Source organism: Apteryx mantelli, chromosome 8 (assembly GCF_036417845.1).
Source record: "Apteryx mantelli isolate bAptMan1 chromosome 8, bAptMan1.hap1, whole genome shotgun sequence".
Lineage (NCBI taxonomy): Eukaryota > Metazoa > Chordata > Aves > Apterygiformes > Apterygidae > Apteryx > Apteryx mantelli.
The window spans coordinates 22,152,795-22,172,652 of NC_089985.1; the positions used below are offsets into that span (position 1 = coordinate 22,152,795).

General features: G+C 39.1%; 1 protein-coding gene across 5 annotated transcripts in view; it reads right to left on the reverse strand.

The window, feature by feature from the left end:
• PTBP2 (polypyrimidine tract binding protein 2) overlaps window positions 1-19,091 on the reverse strand; it is a 57,981-nt gene extending 38,890 nt beyond the window's left edge. For 3 of the 5 annotated variants that reach the window (XM_067300880.1, XM_067300879.1, XM_067300878.1), the window contains exons 1-3: window positions 18,962-19,040; window positions 17,333-17,363; window positions 4,532-4,607 (exon numbers count right to left, since the gene is read on the reverse strand). In XM_067300880.1, coding sequence (XP_067156981.1) covers window positions 4,532-4,607; window positions 17,333-17,363; window positions 18,962-18,969 — 115 coding nt within the window. In that variant the 5' untranslated portion in view covers window positions 18,970-19,040. Of the gene's footprint in view, window positions 1-4,531; window positions 4,608-17,332; window positions 17,364-18,961 lie in introns of all 5 variants that reach the window. The other 2 variants (XM_067300882.1, XM_067300881.1) reach the window with 2 other exon arrangements.
• Between the last annotated feature and the right edge of the window lie 767 nt (window positions 19,092-19,858).

Here is a 19,858-nt window from a genome sequence, read left to right on the forward strand (position 1 = left end):
AAAAATCAAAATTGAACACAAAATTAACTCATCATAGAGGAATCATCATTCCTAGTTCTTAAGAAAATAGGACTTTTTTCCCCAAGGTTCAAAAGCTGAAGAATAAGCAACAAGTGCACAGTTGTGCATTTATCAGACAAAGCACTGGAAGATGAAAAAAGATATTTTTAGCTATACTTTTGTAGAATCACTTAGACTGTGCATAACGCTATAAACAACCTTTATTTACCTAAACTGTCTTTCCATCAAGTCCTTATCTGCTGCATACCAACATAAAAAAACAAATTCACAGTTCTGAACAGTGGGTTATGCTCTCCCAAGAGACCTGAACCAAGCCAGATTGGGGTAGAAAACAAGAATGAACTTTGACGATATCTTCAGAAAAGCTAAACAGCACTTATGAACCATGCCTTTGACAATACCACTTCAACACTGCAATGTCAGCTATGCTACAAGGCTCAAACTTAAACATCTAAAGTCACAGAACTTTTCAAAAGGCTCTGATATTTTCTGAACTGGAACCTTACAAGCTGTCATCCTTTGCAACACGTTCAGATGTAGTAGATGGGATTTTCCCTTCAAATGTTTATAGGATGATGTTCTTCCATATTGTTCATTAACTACTTTTGTAAAACCTACTTTTGTATGTTTAAATATACATGCTTAACTAAATGAAACTCCATGAGGATGAGAGCAGTAACCAAATGGTATCCAGAATAAAACAGCAGATGCAAGGGTACAGAAGTAATTGGTACCAGAACTCAAAAGGAAGTCATCCTCAATTATCCAGAAGACCAATTCTCTTTTAAGGCAGTTCTTTCAAAAGACACACAACGTACTTGAATAGTAACTTGACCTGCAATAGATGTCAATACAAAGTACTCCCAATTTCCTTTTATCTATGCAGTCTAGTTGAAGAGAGGTACTGATACCAAAGCTGTATAAAAGTCACCCAGGGATCAGGACTCTTATTTTTAGCAATGAATTTCATCCTACAGACAACAGGCCAACATGCTGGCATTTTTCTTACTTCCACATTCTTAACCAAATAACCAGTGGTTCAAATCATTAATAAGAATGCTAAATAAATAAATAAATAAATAAAATGCAAAATAAATAAATATATATCAAAAAGAATGCAAAATAAATATATATATAAAAGAATGCTAAATATATATATATATATATATTTTTTTTCCCCCCCTATATTCTTGCAAGCAGGGTTTTTAGGTCGTTCTTTGGGGGGGGGGGGGGAGACAGGGGACAAAAAAGCAGGAGGAGAGATTTGTACATAAGAGGCCCTACAGGGCAGAGAAAGTAGCATAGCTTTCTCAAGAATTACAGCAAGAGTATTCAGAGGAGCACTAAAGTACTACAGTACTCTGTCCAACTGAAAGGAAGCTGAATACTCCCCCCAAAACAAAAAACAAACAAACAAAAAAACCCCAACACCTATTACTGTAATTAAAAGTTAGAATGATTGCTTCTAAAAAAACAACAAAAAAAACTTAACTTCAATCTTTCCCTTAAAGACACAGCCCCCACAACTACCAAAAACACCCACTTCCATGAACAGGTCATTTTTTGGACAACTTATTTATTTACTTATTTATTTTAACTAATTGACTAAATGGTATTTCTATAGCACAGATTTAGAAAGAATTGAGTCAGTGATTTGTAATTTCAGTTCTAAGTTTAGGCCTGTTAGGGCACTGCTGGTGACAACATTGTTTTCTGGATTGTGCGCTTTCTTTTATAAGGCTTAGAGGATTATGAAAATAAACTGCCTCTTGCTTCTCTTCATCTAGATATCAGTTTGGAAAATATCATGGGATCAGATAGTGAAAATGTCAAGGTCAAAACCAGAAAAGGTTTCTACGTACTGCAGAAAACAATAGCCAGATCTCAAAATCATGACACTTCCAAACTATAAAGAATGAAAGGACAAGGAGAAGTATTAGTTTTAAGAGTTATAGAGTAGTCTGACTTCTGAAATGTGCCTCCTTTACAAGGAGGCTGATCAATGATTACAGATTCTCTTAATAGGTGCTACAATCTTTGAGGAAGATTCATCACTATGACACCTTGGCTACAGTAGAAAAACTATGTTCATTAAAGTTTTAAGTTATTTTATATAAAAATTTAATAGCAGAGAACTGAAACAAAAGAAGAGGAGGATATATCCATCTTTTGGACCTAAGGAACACCTGAACCTGTTTAGCTCTTTGAGAGACTGGTACCGGGGGGGGGGGGGGGGGGGGGAACACAACAACAAACACTCCCACACACCAACATACTGGTTCCCCTTTCTGACCTAATTACTTCAGAATCTACAGCAAAAACTTGTCAAGGAAATGGTACAAGTCTGAAAAAAGTACTCTCTGACTTCTAATAAACAGGACAGCTATAGGGTGATAAATTCAAAACTAGAGACTGAACTGGGAATTTAAGCCTACTCTACAGGGGTTTTTTTATGCTATTTATCAAAGGCAGGCAGGTGGAAGATAAATTTGAATACACTCTCAAAAAAGTGCTTTAACAAACAAAAAACCCAACCTGCCCACCCACACCACAGTTGCCCGTCCCCTCAACCTCTGCAAGGAATGACTTGAATTGTAATACTGCGTTCAGTTTTTTTTTTCCTGGATTAATTTTCCCCTCCGTCATCTATGTTACACAGTATAAAAATTTTCATAGCAGGCAACTGATACTACAGGAGCTTATTTAGGGCCACTGCTATCTGTTAATCTGATCATTTTTCAGAAGTCATTTATGATGCTGGATGACTAGAGACATATCAGAAGTCTCACTTGTATAAAATGTAAAGAATCAGTTCATTTGAAAACTGTCCCCCAACTCTTATTCTTTGGTAACAAAAAACACCCCACCCCAAACCCTACGCTAGAGAAAGAAGGGAGGGGAAAAAGAAAACAACAAAAAACCACCCAGGAATAATGGGAGGTCATCAAGGCAAACTTCTAACTCCATAAAATGGAGCCGCCCCCCCCCCCCCCCCAAAACTCACAACCCAAACTCGAATTGATTCTAGTCTCTCATTTAACTAAAGCAAACTGCTGAAGCAGCATTATCTCATATGGCAGAGAACACCAAGAAAATAAAAATGAAAAGAGCAACATCTTTGAGAACCAGAAGGAACTCAGAAAAGCAGAGGAGACAAATGAATCTTCTGAGGGTCTAAAGTTGCTGTAAATGCACTACACATTTTTGATCCATGCCAAAGAACTATCATTTCCTCACATCTGGTTATAAAATAGCAAGCTGCAGTCAACCTAAGTGGTCTGCTCCATTCTGCCCCCACATTCCTTCCCCCTGCATTGCACAGGATCTAGCAGTCGTGCAGCCATGCGACTGATCAGTAAAATAATCCAGCGGAAGAACTATACTTTTTGGCACGATAGTTTAATGTTGGATCAGCTCATCTTGCAAGTGCACGAACACTCCAACCTAAGGAGTGATGCAGAAGCACAAGTTGTTTCCCCCACCGCCCGTGACAGGGAGGTAGGAGGAGAGTGTGCAGAACCGCCCTTTCTAGCAACAGCTGCCATTACACTACCTTAAGTGGGAGATGAAACTGAACCCTGAATCCAAATCTTTTATTGCTAGATTAGCGGGAGGAAAAAGAAAAAAAAGGAGGAAAAGTTGCCTGATAATATAAATGGCTACACTGCCCTACACATAAACATGGAAAAATCCATCAGGCACATTAAAGCAACAACTAGGCAACTATTTGGGAAGCTCATTAACATTGAGGCCATGAACTATTTCATTCATCCACATCTCTGAGGAAAGATGAGGAAAAAGAATATGTATGTATGACAAAAAAAAAAAAAAAATGGAAAAAGCAAGACATGAGCTGTCCAAAGGAACTGAATGCAAGTTCAGCATCCAGGAGCATAAACTGCCATAAAAGGCAGCATATTATGTGCCAATTCATGCAAAGACTTTGTATCCAGCATCACCAGAAATGCAGAGAACTCTCTCTCACTTTGCACTGGCATTACGAGATTCTAAAGCTGGTACCTCAGACTGAAGTAGCAAAACGAAGTTTCTTGCTTTAGCAATCTAAATGAGAACAGAGGAATTTTTTGTTTTCCTGAAACTATGCTAAATCATGAAACAGGTACAGTGTTCTTAGTAGTAATGCCCAGACTTGCAAATGCCTACATGTGAAAAGGCTGACGTACTACTGGAGTTGTTGTTTACTTCTGCTTGGTAGTTGTGATTCCTTACTTACTGAAGGCAGCTGCACAAGACAAGTGTAATTTTTCATCCCATTACCCACCAACAATTTACTGTATAGATATCTGAAAGTTGCTTTTTGTTTTATGGGATTACTCTTCTCAGATACCCAAGGTTTGTGAGTAGATACAAGGTCACTCAAGTCTGATGAATGCCAGCAGTTTATCCCTCTATAACACAATGGATTCTGGTTTCAGTATTTTCCCCTTGTAAACAGGAAATGAGTCCAAGAATAAACGATAGATTTCTCCTTTGAAATGGCATCACTTACCAGTAACTACCATGCTGCTCATGTTAGAGTTCGGGCTATTGAGTACACTGCCTGAAAGAAGTTCGTCAGATCCTCTCTAAAAAGAAAGAGACAGTAAGAGATTTTTTTTCCTCTATTTTATATTTTTAAGGATGATATTAAAAATGTCAGTTTGACAGGGAAAATCTTTAGAAGAACTTAAGCAAGCATAACCAAACCTATTTTGCTTTGGCAGATTTTCTCTTTTAAGATATGTAGAACAATTTGAAATCTAAGTAAAGCAGTATATTTACATGGCAATCTTTGAAACGAAAGCTGCTTAAGCATAGTTGTTTCACCCACCACTGAAATGCAGCCACCTCCAGAGACGATGAGAATTGCCGAACAATAAGTCTGTTCAGCATTTCAAATTAAATTATATCTAGCTGAAACTGAAAGGGAAATCTACACAAATAGAAATGTTGAGTTTAGTTCAATTCCAACATCCCTATTTTCAAAGACTTTCTTCAAACCAAAACCTGCTAATTTCCTATGGAGGTACCCATCTCTCCGGCAAAACACACTTGAGGGCAGGGAGTTGCATCTTCATTTTAATTTTTTAATTCTAACACAACAAACGTCAAATAAATGGTCTTTTTGAAGGTGACTCGGAAGTGGACTGCAGCACTCAGAGGAGGGTCTATATTGAAAACAGAGATAATCTTTTCCTCTCATATCATTTATAAGATGGGCACTGCAACTAGACAAAGCTAAAGAGACTTTTGCTCCTTTCCCCTCCAACTGCTCTCCCTGCCTTTTTTTAAAATAAGATTTCACCTATCAATTACCAAGTTTCATATTCTTTATCTGTCCCTCTCTCTTAGATATCTTGAATTTACTCCTTCCTCCATCTTTCAGGGTAAACAAGATTCAAATGAAACAAGTACCATTTTTAACCAGGGGGCAGGTGGGAGGGCGAGAAGCCCCCAGCATATTCAGGTCTTCTGTAACAATAAAAAACACACACCACACAACACACCCAAGTTTTTAAAAGCACATAAACCTCACATCCTTTAAAGGTTATTTTTGATTGCTTATTGGATCTTTCCCTACTTCAAAAATATTTTCCTTGTCACCAGCACCATTAACACTAGTCCAGATCACTGCTAAAATGGAGAAGAGGAAAGAAACCAGTTACTACCTATCTTCATAAAAATAAGTGCTTTTCATTATGCTATGGACACTGTGATACACTCTAAAAGGAAGTTATCAAACACATTTTACATGGTACTTCATATCACATACTAAACTAACATGAAGATATCACATTTCCAGGCAACACAGTTGCAAGAAAAATAAATAAATAAAACTTTCACCAGTCACTTATCACCATCCACTGTATATACAAACAGGAATTTCAGCATGTTAAAGTCTGTTTATTCCACATCTAAAATCCAGAAGCTCTTAGAAACAGGATACATGTGTAGGCTCACATAGAGCCATTAAAGTTTTAGTTTTTAACATCAGCTCTGAAGACTTTTTATACAGATTATTCAATACTCTTAGCTTCCTAGAGTACATAAAAGCAACAAAGCTGTGCCTATCAAATCAACAATGTAGATTTCCTTTAAAATTGAGTAATGCCCAATAACAAGTCTTGTCCCTCCGAACATAAGGGCAGATCTCCGATGAGATGTAACTAAATAAAAATTTAGTTGGACAAAACTGAGAAAAGTCCGAAGTTATGCAAACCCTCCAATACTCAAACTATGTTACTCCTCACTGTAACTATCATACACTGACACCAGACATTTAGCATAGGCTGAAACATAAGCACAATCTATTTAATGATCTTTCTCTTAACATGATCTATTCTCTTTAATGATCTATTTTTCTAATACAATTTGCATGAGTAGAATATCTCAAAGTTCAGGATTACTAGTGGGTTAACTCACTTGCTGATAGCTGCAGCCATTTCTGCTCACAGCTATATAACCAGCCTCGCTTGGAAGCCCTTGTTTGTTGCCTGCACAAGCAGAAGCAGCACCAGAGAATAATTCAGTTTATAGTCAGGCATAATAAGATAATTTAGCAGCAATTTTTGTTTTTCTTAACATGCCAGGCTACAATTTGCAGTGGTTCAGTAGTTGCTACCTAAAGAGCTGAAATATACCCAGTACCAAACAAATGCTCTTCCCAAAACCTGGAAGAAATTTCACAATTCTGAAATCTCTCAAATTTATTTGAGATGTCTTCAGCTTCAAGAAGTTATTTTTGTGAGCAACTTCTAACAAGCAGAACATATGAGTGATTACATAAACTTATAGTAAATCAGGCTTTTAAAACCTGTTTAATTGTTAACACACAAGAGGAGCACAAAGTTAATTTATGGACTAGATATTCAGTTACTGTATTTGTTTCATGTACAGAGTTAAAAACATTTCTCTTCATTTTGAAATGTATCATTTTGCATTTCATGAATATGTTCTCATAGTCAATCATGAGATTTTTGTCATTACACTTCAAAAAGCTTAAAAATTCGTTTCAGAAGAACAAGTAAATGCAAGTTCCTTATACAGGCATGTATCACAAATCCTATAGCATCTGTTTTGTTCTTATAAAGCAGAGCATTCACAAGTCTGATGCACAGATGTACAAGCTCCTATGTGGAATCTTCTTCCAAGTCATCTTGAAATCAAGAGTGTAAAACAAATCTCTTCAAATTCATTCTCATAAATACTTGCCATGGTTTTGCTAAAAGACAAAGATATCTTACCATGTGACTAGACAATCTTACTAAATACACATAGCTATTTTTCCTTAATGATTCTCAAGCAGCCTAGACAACCCTGTACATCATTCAATACATAACTTTAAAACCAGCTATTCAGCAAAAGACACCTAATGTCTTGTACACAGAGTGGTTAAATTACAAATTAAAAGCAAAGCTGTCTGGTAAGCGTTATTTACTTCAAAAGGATCACCTTAAGATGACAGTTGCCAAATCTAAAGACATACCTAGCAATTTAATATAAGGGTTTCAAGTAAGGCAGTGTACTTTCTTATACAGGTTGGCACTGCTATGTGACACAAGCACTTCCTAAATTATAGCAGAGAGAGAGAAATACTTATTTTACTTACTTCCATTCAGCAAAGATCAGACTTTACTCATTTTGTGAGTTTTGGACCTTTTTAAAACAAACAAACAAAAAAAAAGCATGCATTTTCCTTTAGAGGAGGCTAGGCCAAAAAGGAGTGACATCTCATTGAGGGCAAAGTTCTTCATCACTCCACTATCTCAAGTGAATTTCAGAATTATAACCCATTTCCCAAGCATCCTGCTCACTTGCTAGTTTTGTTCTCAAGCACAACACTTCCACAAGTCAAATCATACAAAACATAGGACCTTTCAACTAATTTAGGTCAGTTCTGTAGAGTGTTTTAAATACAAGGAACCAAAGCTTGGATCTTGGAAGGACAATATAGTGAATCGGATTCAATAAGTGATGGAAGATCAAAGAGCCATGTTCACTTAACGCTTTTCCCTAAACAAAAGCAATTTTCTTTCCAATCACAGATGGCAAAGGAAAGTTTCTGCAATAGCAACATAGTAGAGAGTAACTGAATATTAATTTTAATATGAGGGAAACTGATCATAAAAGGCAAAAATAAGAGCAAAGTGCTACTGTCCTATCAACAGGTCATCTTTTGACTGCTACTCTTCAACAGAAGTTTTTAGTTCCATCCTTCTATGCTCACCAATGTCAAGAGGAACATCAATCTGTATTAATTTTATTAAAAGCTAGAACAGCAGCTATTCAGATTAGCTATAGCCAGAATATTTGTTCATGAAACCAACAACTGCCAAACTACTATTACACAAAGTAACTCAAGACAACTATCAAAACGACTTCCTAGTGAGCGATCCTTAAAAGTTCTTGCAGAGTCAATATCGTGACTGTGTTATGAAGGCTGTGTTATATCACCCCAGCCCCGATGACAGATACTTTCCATCCATGGTGTGAAAACAGCATATTAATGTATGGCTTTAACCAACCAATGAAATTACTGTGCAAAACTGACATGTAGGATCATTTTTCCAATAGGTGAAAAAATTACCAACTCAGACTTTAAATGTGTGTTTCAGAAAAAAAAATTTCATATATAGAGAGACATTGTTTTATGTATTGTAAATTGAAGACACCATTTCTACACTTCAGTTGATTTCTGTAGGCGAATAGTTGTTTTTATATACTCTGGCTCTTCTACAATTCACAAAATCAGTTATACAAAGAAAGAAAAAAGCACTTTGCATAGTGAGTTAACCACTTTGTTCCTTGCTTTAATAGTCATAGCTAACTCAGAATCCCTTACTACACACAGCTGGACTTCAGATGTTCTTTTCCATATAGTTTAAAACTTTATAATATCTCAGGTTACATTAAGTACCTATGTAATTTCCACAAGACATTACAGTCATACCATCCCTCTAGGATGATCAAAAAAATACTATTTGGAAGGCTTTGACAACTATTTTCCCCACATTCCAGACAAGACTTGAAATATTTAAACACCTTTCCCAGATCTTGTTACATCCAAGGCACAAAAAAAAAAAAAAAAAAAAAAAAAATAGTAGTTACTAACAACTTGCTAATCTTGGCTTGGTAACTACCGTAGAGGTTTAATCTTTTAAAGATCAGAATTTTTTTTTAAAAGATATTTGAGACACACATTATCAGCTCTTTTCCCAGTAACTCAATGTTTTTGAAGACTCTAGTCAGAAGTTATAACTAAACCTAATATTAAAAAAAAGTCTGTATTACAGAAGGCTTACTAGAATCACTTGTAGATGCAGGCCTCTTCCAACATTTCAAAGACACTAAACTGATACTACTAGAAACAGTAAACAAATGAACAAAACTGCACTTATGTTAAAAAGTCAAAAGCAACATCTAAACACATTTCTTTAAGTCCTGGTAGAAACAATGTTGAGAATACCCTCAGTGATACTGAAAAATATATTTTCCAGTAACTCCTCTAATTTGTGGCATTCCAGTTTACTGATACTATAAGCCTCTCAAGAACAGGATGCTCTCCCCACCCCAATTGATGAAAGGGGGGGGGGGGGAAGGGGGGGTGGAATTTTAGCTGCACTGCACACTTAAGCAGTCACTGTCAGCCTACAGGCATGAATTTCCCAAGGGGTATGACAAGCCAGGAGACAGATCTCATGATTTAAAGAAATCTAACAGCATTGTGAAACACTTCATTACTAACAACATCTGGGAACAATTTAAGGGAAAAAGCCAGAAACCTAACAGCATGGTAGAGGAATAAGAGCATCTGAAAATTTCAACATAGTCAGTGAACATTCCACTCCAACAGACAACACAATTGCAAACCCACTGCTTCAATATTAAGAGACTGAATTAACTTCGGGGACTGGATATTGGAAACAATACACAGCAGCCTTTAAACACCCAAACACAGCATTTATAAACTTTGTTCAGTTTACATATGTGATGGATCAGTATTTAATGAATGCTTCATTTTAACAGAACACATTTTTAATGAAACATTGCATAAATACATCCTGACATACTCTAAATGAAGAGGATATATCTGACTTACCTTACACTCTGATTTTAGACAGTACTATCAGAACACATGCTCCAAAATAACTAAAGAATAGACTTTTACATGTCTTGGACACACAGGATCACAGAATTAGAAGACTCATCTGAGACAGGACAAGCCAGGCCCAGATATACAATCTAAAAGAAATTCCGTGTGGTTCATAAGTATTTTGCAAAGCATACTGTTTCACCTATAGGCTTATTATCACTCCATTAAATCACTACATACAAGGAGCAAGTCTACTTGATTTTTCTTTAAAACTAGGTTATTTTGATTTTTTTTTTAATTAAACTATTTTGATTTTTTTAAGTTAGACTATTTAGCTTACTTGGTGCAAGATCTTGTAAAATAAGGCCGAGAAATCCATGAGTGATTAATAATTCTATTAAAACACTTGTTTTTAAGTTCAGTATGAAATAATTGGATAATATGACCACCTCTCCATACTCATCCTTCAAATACTTTTTCCCCCACTTTGTTTTTCATGCTGTCCCCAGCTAACCATATATTATTTTTTATTTCCTAACAACTAATTAAAATATTTTCACACTCACATGTTCAGTAAGGAGCTGTGAGAAAATTAGCCTTTTTGCTTATACCAATGTTAGGCAAGGTAAGTCATGTATCTAATTTACAAAGACACACAAAGTTTGCTCCAAGTGTCTTGATTTTTTTGCAACCAAGGGAATCTGAAAAGACTTTAAAACAGAAAAATTTAAAGACAAGCCTAAATTCCTCTGAAAAATCCTGTAAGTTCTCAATCAAAACACAAGAGTGAGCCAAATCTCTCAACACATCTGAGGACCATGCTGTACTCCATCAAACCAGAGAGCTGAGGAGTCAAGAACCAAGTCTCCACTTAACCCACAGCGCCCAGCCTCATTTTCAAGCCTTGGAACTTTCAAGTAATGAGAGAAAAAGCCAAAGCCAAGTCCAATACTAGTCAACACTTCGAGCATTCAGGACCAAGTAGACAAACAATATTATTTATTCCAGCATTTCAAATTTTCTATTCCATTCTTATCAGCATAGAAAGTGTTATTCTGAAGCAGTACATAACTGGTAACAAACTAAAATAAGAGAAAATAACCCCTTAGAGCTACCATCTGGACACATTCTTAGCATACTGATTGGAAAATGGTGGCACCTAGAAGTACGGACCTTCCATAGCAGTCTATACATCCCCAAAAAAGACGCAAGAGGAAGGCATTTTGTCTTTACTGATTGCTATTTTGCAGTAATAAATGCAAAGTTAAATGGTAGTGCTATGTAACTACCTCTAAGTCAATCCCCAAGTTATGTACTCACAGAAAAACTTATTTTATGAAAAACTAAAAAAGGCTGATAGGGATAGGGAGGGGGGTTGTAGCTGTAAGTGTACAAAGACAATTCCCTAAAGCAAACATCACAATCCCCTGAACAATCAGTGCAACAGCAATCTCATTTCATTTGAGCCAATACTGCCACCAAAAGCAACAGTCCTACCCTCTCCCTCGCCCCAAGCAACTTGTTCCTATACCATCCTCCCCTATTCTATATTTATGTAACCATATGGTAAAATGCTTCAGAACAAATAAAAATATAAATTAATAATTTTATTTAAAAAATTATAAAAGTGTAAGTTTTATAAAAAACATAACTTATTGTGTCAAATAAGTTTTATCCTGGTTAAGTTCCCAAGACAGGTTTGTGAAGTGGCTGCACAAACACTTGTGCCAGAAGTAGCACAGTGGCGGGGAAAAAGCACCTTCTTCTGGTGGAACGCTGCTTAATTTGCTTGTGAAAGCATGGCCCAAAGCACTAAGAAACAGGAAAGACATTTTCATGCTGGTAGTGGCTGATATTTCTCAAGATGGGTGGAGGCGATCCTACAAACCCCTCAGTTAAGGTGCAAGTATAGGTGTTAAAAAGGAATAGGTGATTTCTAATTAGTGACAGATATCAAAACACATTAAAGTAGTATGTTAAGCTTTCCTTACATCAACAGCTATCTGCTATAAAGCACAACTTGATTTTCAAAATTTTTCCCTCCTCTCCAGTTTCAGCTCTTTGTATTTTCCCACATGCATGATGGTGGCAGAATGAGCATTTTAAGAAAGCAAAAAAGCTATAGAGGGAAAAAAAAAGGGAATAGACTAATACTAAAACCACAAATACTAAAGTCACAATTTAAACAGGGTCAATTCACAGAAGTTACTGTTAAATGAGAGAGTGTCTTCAATTGTAACAAGTTTTTTTTTTTTTAAGTCACTACTGACACGTTCCTCATAGCAACAACAACATACTACTGCTGAAGAGACAAATCTAATGCCAGTGCTAAACTTCTAAATTATGTCACACTTTATTCTTATTTCACTGCTAGAACTTTCTGTGTATTTTTTGTTTTCTCCTCTTGCTAGGACAAAGTATTACTGAAGACAAAACTTGATTTAAAAACATTATCCTAGCCAACACAAAATTAAAAGACAGGTCCTCCAATTCTCAGAAGTAAACTTGAGGAAACATTTTAAGATCAAAACTATTAACCAGATCTGTGCATACTGTAAACAATATTCAAATACAGCTAGACAGTCAAGAGAGTGTGTAACAACTTTAATTGCTCAAAGATATGATTAAAAGATCTTCTGTTCACTTATTTTAAGTTCAAAAAAGAGGAGCCCCTAGCATAAACAGAAGAGACCAGCTCAGACAATAGTCTTCTCTTTTCCTCCTTAAACAACCCATTTTTCCTCATATCACTGCCCTCAGCTCAATCTACTAGTAGCCCAATTATATTAAACATGCAAAAACAGCACAAAACTGTCAAACTATTATCTTAAATATAGTTGCAACTTTCAAGTCTTACAGTGATCTACAGCTCTGTGCTAAGGAGAAAAAAAAAAAAGGTAAAATGGACCATCACATGGCATTTATCAACATAATTAAGAATGAATCAAACAATTTCTTATCCTACCACTCCCTTGCTTTAATTTAGATATCTCGAATGAAGTCAGCAAGGACAAAAAGCTGTATTAAGAACAGAAGAAAAAAAGGAAACTGAAAGGAGAAAGGCATTAAAATACTTTTTCTCCTTTCCTAGGGATGGACTTCACATGTCTTCTGAGAACTTCCTAGAATTTTTGAAGTGTTCTTTTTGCTTGTTTTTTCATTATATTGTAGATATTTTGGATTTATTGAGACTTTTCATTTGAAATATGTTTCCACCACTTAATCATTAGCAGCAAAAAAGGGGTGGTGTTCTACAATTTCACAGAGAAAAAACTACCTTCCAGAATTCAAGATATTAAAGAAAAGAAAAAGAGAAAGAGAGAGAGAGAGAGAGAGAGAGAGAGAGAGAGACCTGAACAATGCTTCAGAATCCTTACAGAAACTGCTAATCTGAGTCTCTTCCTTTTCTCCACCAGCTCAGATTTCTTTAGAACTATGCTGTTTTAGCTACTGGTCTTCCTGCACACTTGAAATTTCAACAGGCAGAAGAAGAGGGGACTTAGAGATGCAATACTGTTTGGAAAAGTATTAGGATGTGCTAGAACAATACTTCCTAGCATCTCCTACCCTAACACAACCAACTAAAATACACAATCCTCTCCGTTCTTAAGCTTACTGTAAATGTCGATGGCCTGATTTTTGGAGGGAAAGGCCATCCCCATATCTTCAAGTGTTACAAAACTACATTCATCAAAAATACTTGAGTTTTCTCTCCCAGGTATAATTGGGGCTGTCCACTCTTGGCAGCTGAAGCTCTTTTTTTGGCCAGTGTAGCCCAAAGCAGTGTCTATGGACGTCACAAATTCCCAAATGCTATGTACCAAATTATACATCCATGGAGAATGGATGTTTCTGTTCTCCCATCAGGTAGAGTGGCAGAAGTAGACTTCAGCCCTTCTGAAATACGCAGCGCACAACACAAAATGAGTTATTCAATTTTTTGGGCCACATTCACCACCCAAACAGCACTTCATTCCATCCAGGAGAAAGATGATGTATTACACTGAAGTGGCCCACACTGAATACACTAAAAGAGAAGGATCATCTTCAATATACACCAAAAGTTCACCATAAGTTATTCCCTGCACCTGCGTGAGGTGTATTCCTTACATTAAGTTTTATACCCTTCAGGATATTCTTTAATTAGTCCACAAAAAATATCTTTCATACATGCACTTATTCAGTTGAAAAAGACTATCTCTTCAAGTGCCAAATCATGGTTTATTTATCCAGATTAACTGCAAAGAAAACAAGACAGCATTTCAAACTACAGGTTTTAGATTCCAATATTCAAATCTATACAAATGCAAATTAAAAAAATAAATATAAATTAAAAAAAAACACAGCAACTTAGAGATACCCATTTTTATAAAAGCAAGCATTTTATATAAAATATGACAACTTTTAATGCGTATAGCATTTCAAGATGAACATAAGTTTTTTTGAATTATGTAATATACTATCATTACCGAAATCCTTAGCTCATATTTTACATGAACTGCTTATATCGATGAGAGTTCACAAAACAACATCAGATGTAAACTAAAAATCAGTCATCTTGTATTACTTTGTAAATTGTACTGTAAGTGGTAAACTGTGTGTAAAGTGACATTTCCTTGCCTGCCTGAATTCTAGGTAAGCAGAACAACATACTACAGACAGAATCAAATATAGATAATTTCATATACACTTGCAAGATGACCGATTTTGTAGGTTCTAATGCTTTTGGAAGTTAAATACACTGCTTCTCTGACATAGATTGTAGATGAGAAATGCACATCCATCACTTATTTTGATTTTGGGCAGATCCATGCCCACATTTGCCAAAGAGGAGGGCCATATGTTACAGTCCCTTTTATGGAGTGTAATCAAATATATTACACACATGCTGTATAGTTGATCAGTATACATACAGTAGGTGCAAAATCTCAAGAAAGCTTCAGGTCAAATGAATTTATTGGATAAGTTGATTGCACATGTGTACAGGTAAAACCATGCCTGCTTCCAGTGGCCTTCCAGTACAGATGACTGCGAAAAGAGTACCAAAACTGCTAATACAATTCAGAGTCAAAACTGACAGCCTGCCCATTCCCAAAGCACTCAAGAAAAAGGAGCAGACAAAGGAAAGGACAGATGAGTTCTCTCAGTTGTCTATATACCACCTATAGGTCAAGCCTTCCTTAATTTAAAAATGTAATTAATTCATCAAGAGCAATGAATAGTCATCAGAGAAGATTAAAAAAAAAAAACAAACCCTCACACACACAAAAATTTCCCAATGCTTTCTACAAAATATGACCAAAGCTAACATTAGACTGCTACCCAAACTGCATATATCATTCAGCAATTCCACTTTGCATTCTCACTAGTCTCCCAAGATGATGGCAGAAGCTCCAGGGGACAGTCCAGCTTACATCTCCCATAATTAACAGCTTTCTTCAAAGACCATCCTCGTTTTTCTTTACTCCCTATACTCCTGTGCACTACTGGATTCTTCTCTTTTTAATCGGAGTACAAGTCCATTATCACACAGCAAAGAGCATACCTTGATACTTCTGTGCATTTCGTGGTATTTAATTTAATCACTATCTCCAATACATCTGTCTTGTGTTCCATCTTATATTCTTACTTGTATTCATAATATAATGTCTACAATCAACAGAAAGTAGCTGCTCTGTCCTTTGAAGTGTCTTCATTTCATTGGCTGGCTCATATTCGAAAATATTTCCAGAACTACACTATGCACTTACAGCATACCACATACACATTTCATCAACTCTCAAATTATCATAAAATGAAGTCTCATATTTAAGAATGAAATTGATACTGAATTCATTTTCTCTTGAAGTCAAAACCTCAGAGTTTAAGATTCAGACAATACATGGATTACCTGGAATTGCTACTTTACGTTAGAGAAGATTGAAGGTAGTTTAAAAATTCTTTTGCTCAAAAGCTTTTCATATGTGTGGCAGTTTATTTCTGAAAGACCTGAATTTCCTTAGGTATTCTTCCATACTCTCAAATACATTCTTAAAAAAAGTTTTATAAGTCAACATTTTGTTCTCCAAGGTAATGGAGAAACAATCTCTCCAGTTAGAATTTCTGACTGGCACTAGCTCCCACAAAAGTAGTTTCAATAACTGCACTTCTCTTTTGATTCTGAGAGTGATTTCAAGCTTGCCTGCAGTTAAGTGCACCAACACATGGAGCCAGATAGGCCCAGAATCTATACAGCTGACTTCTTACAACTCCTCCCAGAAGTGAGCTTGCTCAGAAACATAATATAGGTACACCTGACAGAGTAACTGTTATAGTTACAGGTTAACTCTTATCTAAAAGCTAGTCCAAATCTAACAGGACCAATACCAAATCTGAGCCAAAGAGCTTACTAGGCAAAACCTGGCTCACCATGCAGTTAACACAAATTAGCTTCAGTTGTAAACAAAGCTATGCAGTATACCTAGATAGCCCCTGGACAAATACGCAGACTTAATTTCACATCTTAGAAAACTTTCACCTCTACCACTGAAATAGAATTCATTACATGCTTTCACCAACACAACCTAAAGTTCCGTTGTCACATATATCTTCATAACTTCTGTATTTCTCAGTCTGCTTCTATGAGGTACTGATCTAACTCCTGCAACAGATTTGAACACAAAAGTGAAACAAATTGTATATTAATAACCATAAGAAAACTCCTGCCTTATTATCGGAAGTGTGATATATTCATAACTGAACTTGACAGGTAGAAAGTAAAACAAAGTAAGTGTCTGCTTCCCTGTCTACAGGACAGATTCTAGCTCCCGTATTTTGTATCCTATTACAGATTGCCACTTCTGTTCTAACTTCGCTGGCAGTTGTTTGGAAAAAGGGACAGGGGAAAGGAGGGAAGAGAAAAAACAAACATATGTCTTTTACAGTCACCATGCAACAATGAAAAAGTTGCTTTTGAAAATATCTGCAAAATTAAGCTTTAAAATAAGAAGCAGATTCCAATACATTAATCTAGAACCACCGTTTACAGTTCAGTGCCTATGAAAGTAGCTTGTAGAAAGCCTCCAATTTATCTCTAGGGATTTTTGGCTAATAAAGCATATACTGCTGACTAAATGTCAGCTGTTAATGACTAGTTAAAGTCTTACAACTTGCAATGACTCAAGTTAATTCATTTTATATCAACAACTTGCCCCCTTATTTGCGAGTTGTACATCCTACCTTCACACCAACTGCAACATCAGTGACAATGCTGTAAAGAAAAAAAAAATAGAACAAGTCAATCGATTTATCCTCATAAAACCAACTTCTTTTTAATGTATTGCAATTGCAACATAATTAGGAATAGAAATAGCCAGCAATTTCCCCAATCAAAAAAATACATCCAAAGAACACAGTATCACTGAGGGGAAGTAGGAAAAAAAAAAACCTACATAAGTTACTGAGCTCTCCCAGCTTATACACTTCTCCAGAAGAGTCCAGAGTTTCAAGTAAATATTAAAGCAACACTGCCAGAAAATGTTTAGGAAACTCAGGTTTCTGGACTACATCACAGTTCACAGACAGGGTGAAAATAAAAGAATTTAACAATAAATATAGAACTTCCTCCCTCCTCCCCCCCCCCCATTTAGCCAGACTTAAAGTTCAACAACACAGCCTATCCTGGAGATGTTTTTATAGCAGAAAGCAGTGAATGCCTTTTCTAAACTGAGACTGAAAAAGGATTGCGTTGGCTAAATATCTCAAGTTTAATCATCAGGTATACCTATATGGAACTCTAGGAAAGGTATCTCCAACATGCCTCTTTTTCTTAGGGGATGTGACATCATAACTCACAGTATGTAACATAACTGTAATTCCAGAACTAACACAAACACTTTATCACCAAAAAAAAAAAAAAAAAAGCAAAACGGGAGTGCGTGAAGCATTCCACAACATAAAACTCATGAGTGGCACGACTTCCTAGGCAGGATTTGCAACTCCCAACATTATAACCATAAGTAACCATAAAAGACTTGAAAACTCTGACGGTTGAAAGGTTATATGCTTTAAGTGTACCAAAAAGATTGCTTCTCTGTTTGAAGCAGATTAAACAATTTTACAGGACACCTGGCAACAGGGAGATGCTGTATTTACACTAAGGAAGGCAACGACCACCCGCCTCGCTTCCCAGGCCCACCAGAAAGGAGGCCTTGTGCGTGCTGGCTGCCCCCCGGACTGCCGACCAGGTCCCAGATGGCCGACTCCTTCAATCCCTTCCCTTCTTCGGCTTTGCAGCCTGTCTCCAGCACGCACAAAGGCATCCTTCTACCTTACGGGGGGAGGGGAAAAGCCAGAGGGCTATTAAGCAGTTTCTGAAAACAAAAGAGCTCGACATCTGGCTCCTGCTGCTGTTGCTCCTCCTCTCCGACCAGCTCCAAAACAACCCGAGCCCCACACGGGGCGCGCCTCCTCCCCGCGGCTGCGGGCGGGAGCGGGCCGCGGGAGCGGGGGCCGCAGCGGACGGGAGGCCCCGCGGGAAGCGCGGGGCGCTTCGCACTCCTTGGCACAGCGAGACCCAGCGCCCCAGACCCGGGCTCGCGCAGCCCGACGCCCCGAGCAACTGAAGCGCAAGCCCCTGCCGAGGAGCCGCGCTGCAGGGAGCCCCAGCCCCCTCTACCCCCAGAACGGGGCCTCCGGCCGCGGCCGGCCCCGCGGCGGGCAGCCCGCGGCGGGCAGCGGCCGCTCCCGCGGCCCCGGAGGCGCCCGCCAACGGGCGGCCACCGAGCCCCCCCGGACCGGGACAGGCCCCGGGACCGGCCAGGCGGCGGCAAAGCCCCGGCAGCCCGCGCCCCGCCGCCCCGCACTCACCCGTCCATCGCCGAGCAGGACAAAGCGCGGGCAGGCAGGACGGAGAGCCGCGCAGGCAGCGAGCGCAGGGAGGCTGCGAGAAAATGGCGGCCGGGCCTGCACGGAAACCGCCGAAGGTTGCCGAGTGCCAGATTCCGCTCCCCGTCCCGGGCTCTCGCCGAGCATGCGCCAGCCGCCTGCGCATGCGCCCCGCCGCCGCCGAAGCTTTGCCATCACCTGCCCCGAGCCAGCCGGCTCCCGAGGCGGGCGCGGCCCTGCCCGGCCTGGGGCGGGGGCGGGGGCGGCGGGAGCGGCCGTGTGCGAGCCCGGCGCGCTCCAGGGAGGGGGTGGCCGCGGTGGAGCTTGGCCCGAGGCTGCTCGTCCCGCGGCGGGAGCCGGCTGGCTCGGCGCCCGCGGCCGTCTCTGCCTCCCCGCCCGGGGCCGCCGCCCGCCCGCCCCCACTTGTTGCGCGGAGACTTTCCAGACTCGGTGCCAGCCCTCGCTGCGGGCCGCGCCGGGGCCTCGCGCCTCGTCAGGGAAGCCCGGGCCGGCGCCGGGAGCGGGGCGGGAGGGCTCGGCCTCGGGACGGGGCGAGCGGGGCGGCCACGCCCGCACTTATGGCGCCTTGAGGTGCCACCGTCACAGAGAGGGACCTGTTACTGCACAGGGCGGCCGTGACACGGCACAGAGCGGGGCCGTGGCACGGCACGCGTGGTCATGGCACCGTGCAGAGCGGGGCCATGTCACCACATGGCGTGGTCATGGCACCGCACAGTGCGATCATGGCGCCATGCAGAGCGGGGCCATGTCACCACATGGCGTGGTCATGGCACCGCACAGTGCGATCATGGCGCCATGCAGAGCAGGGCCATGTCACCACACGGTGTGGTCATGGCGCTGTGCAGAGCGGGGCCGTGG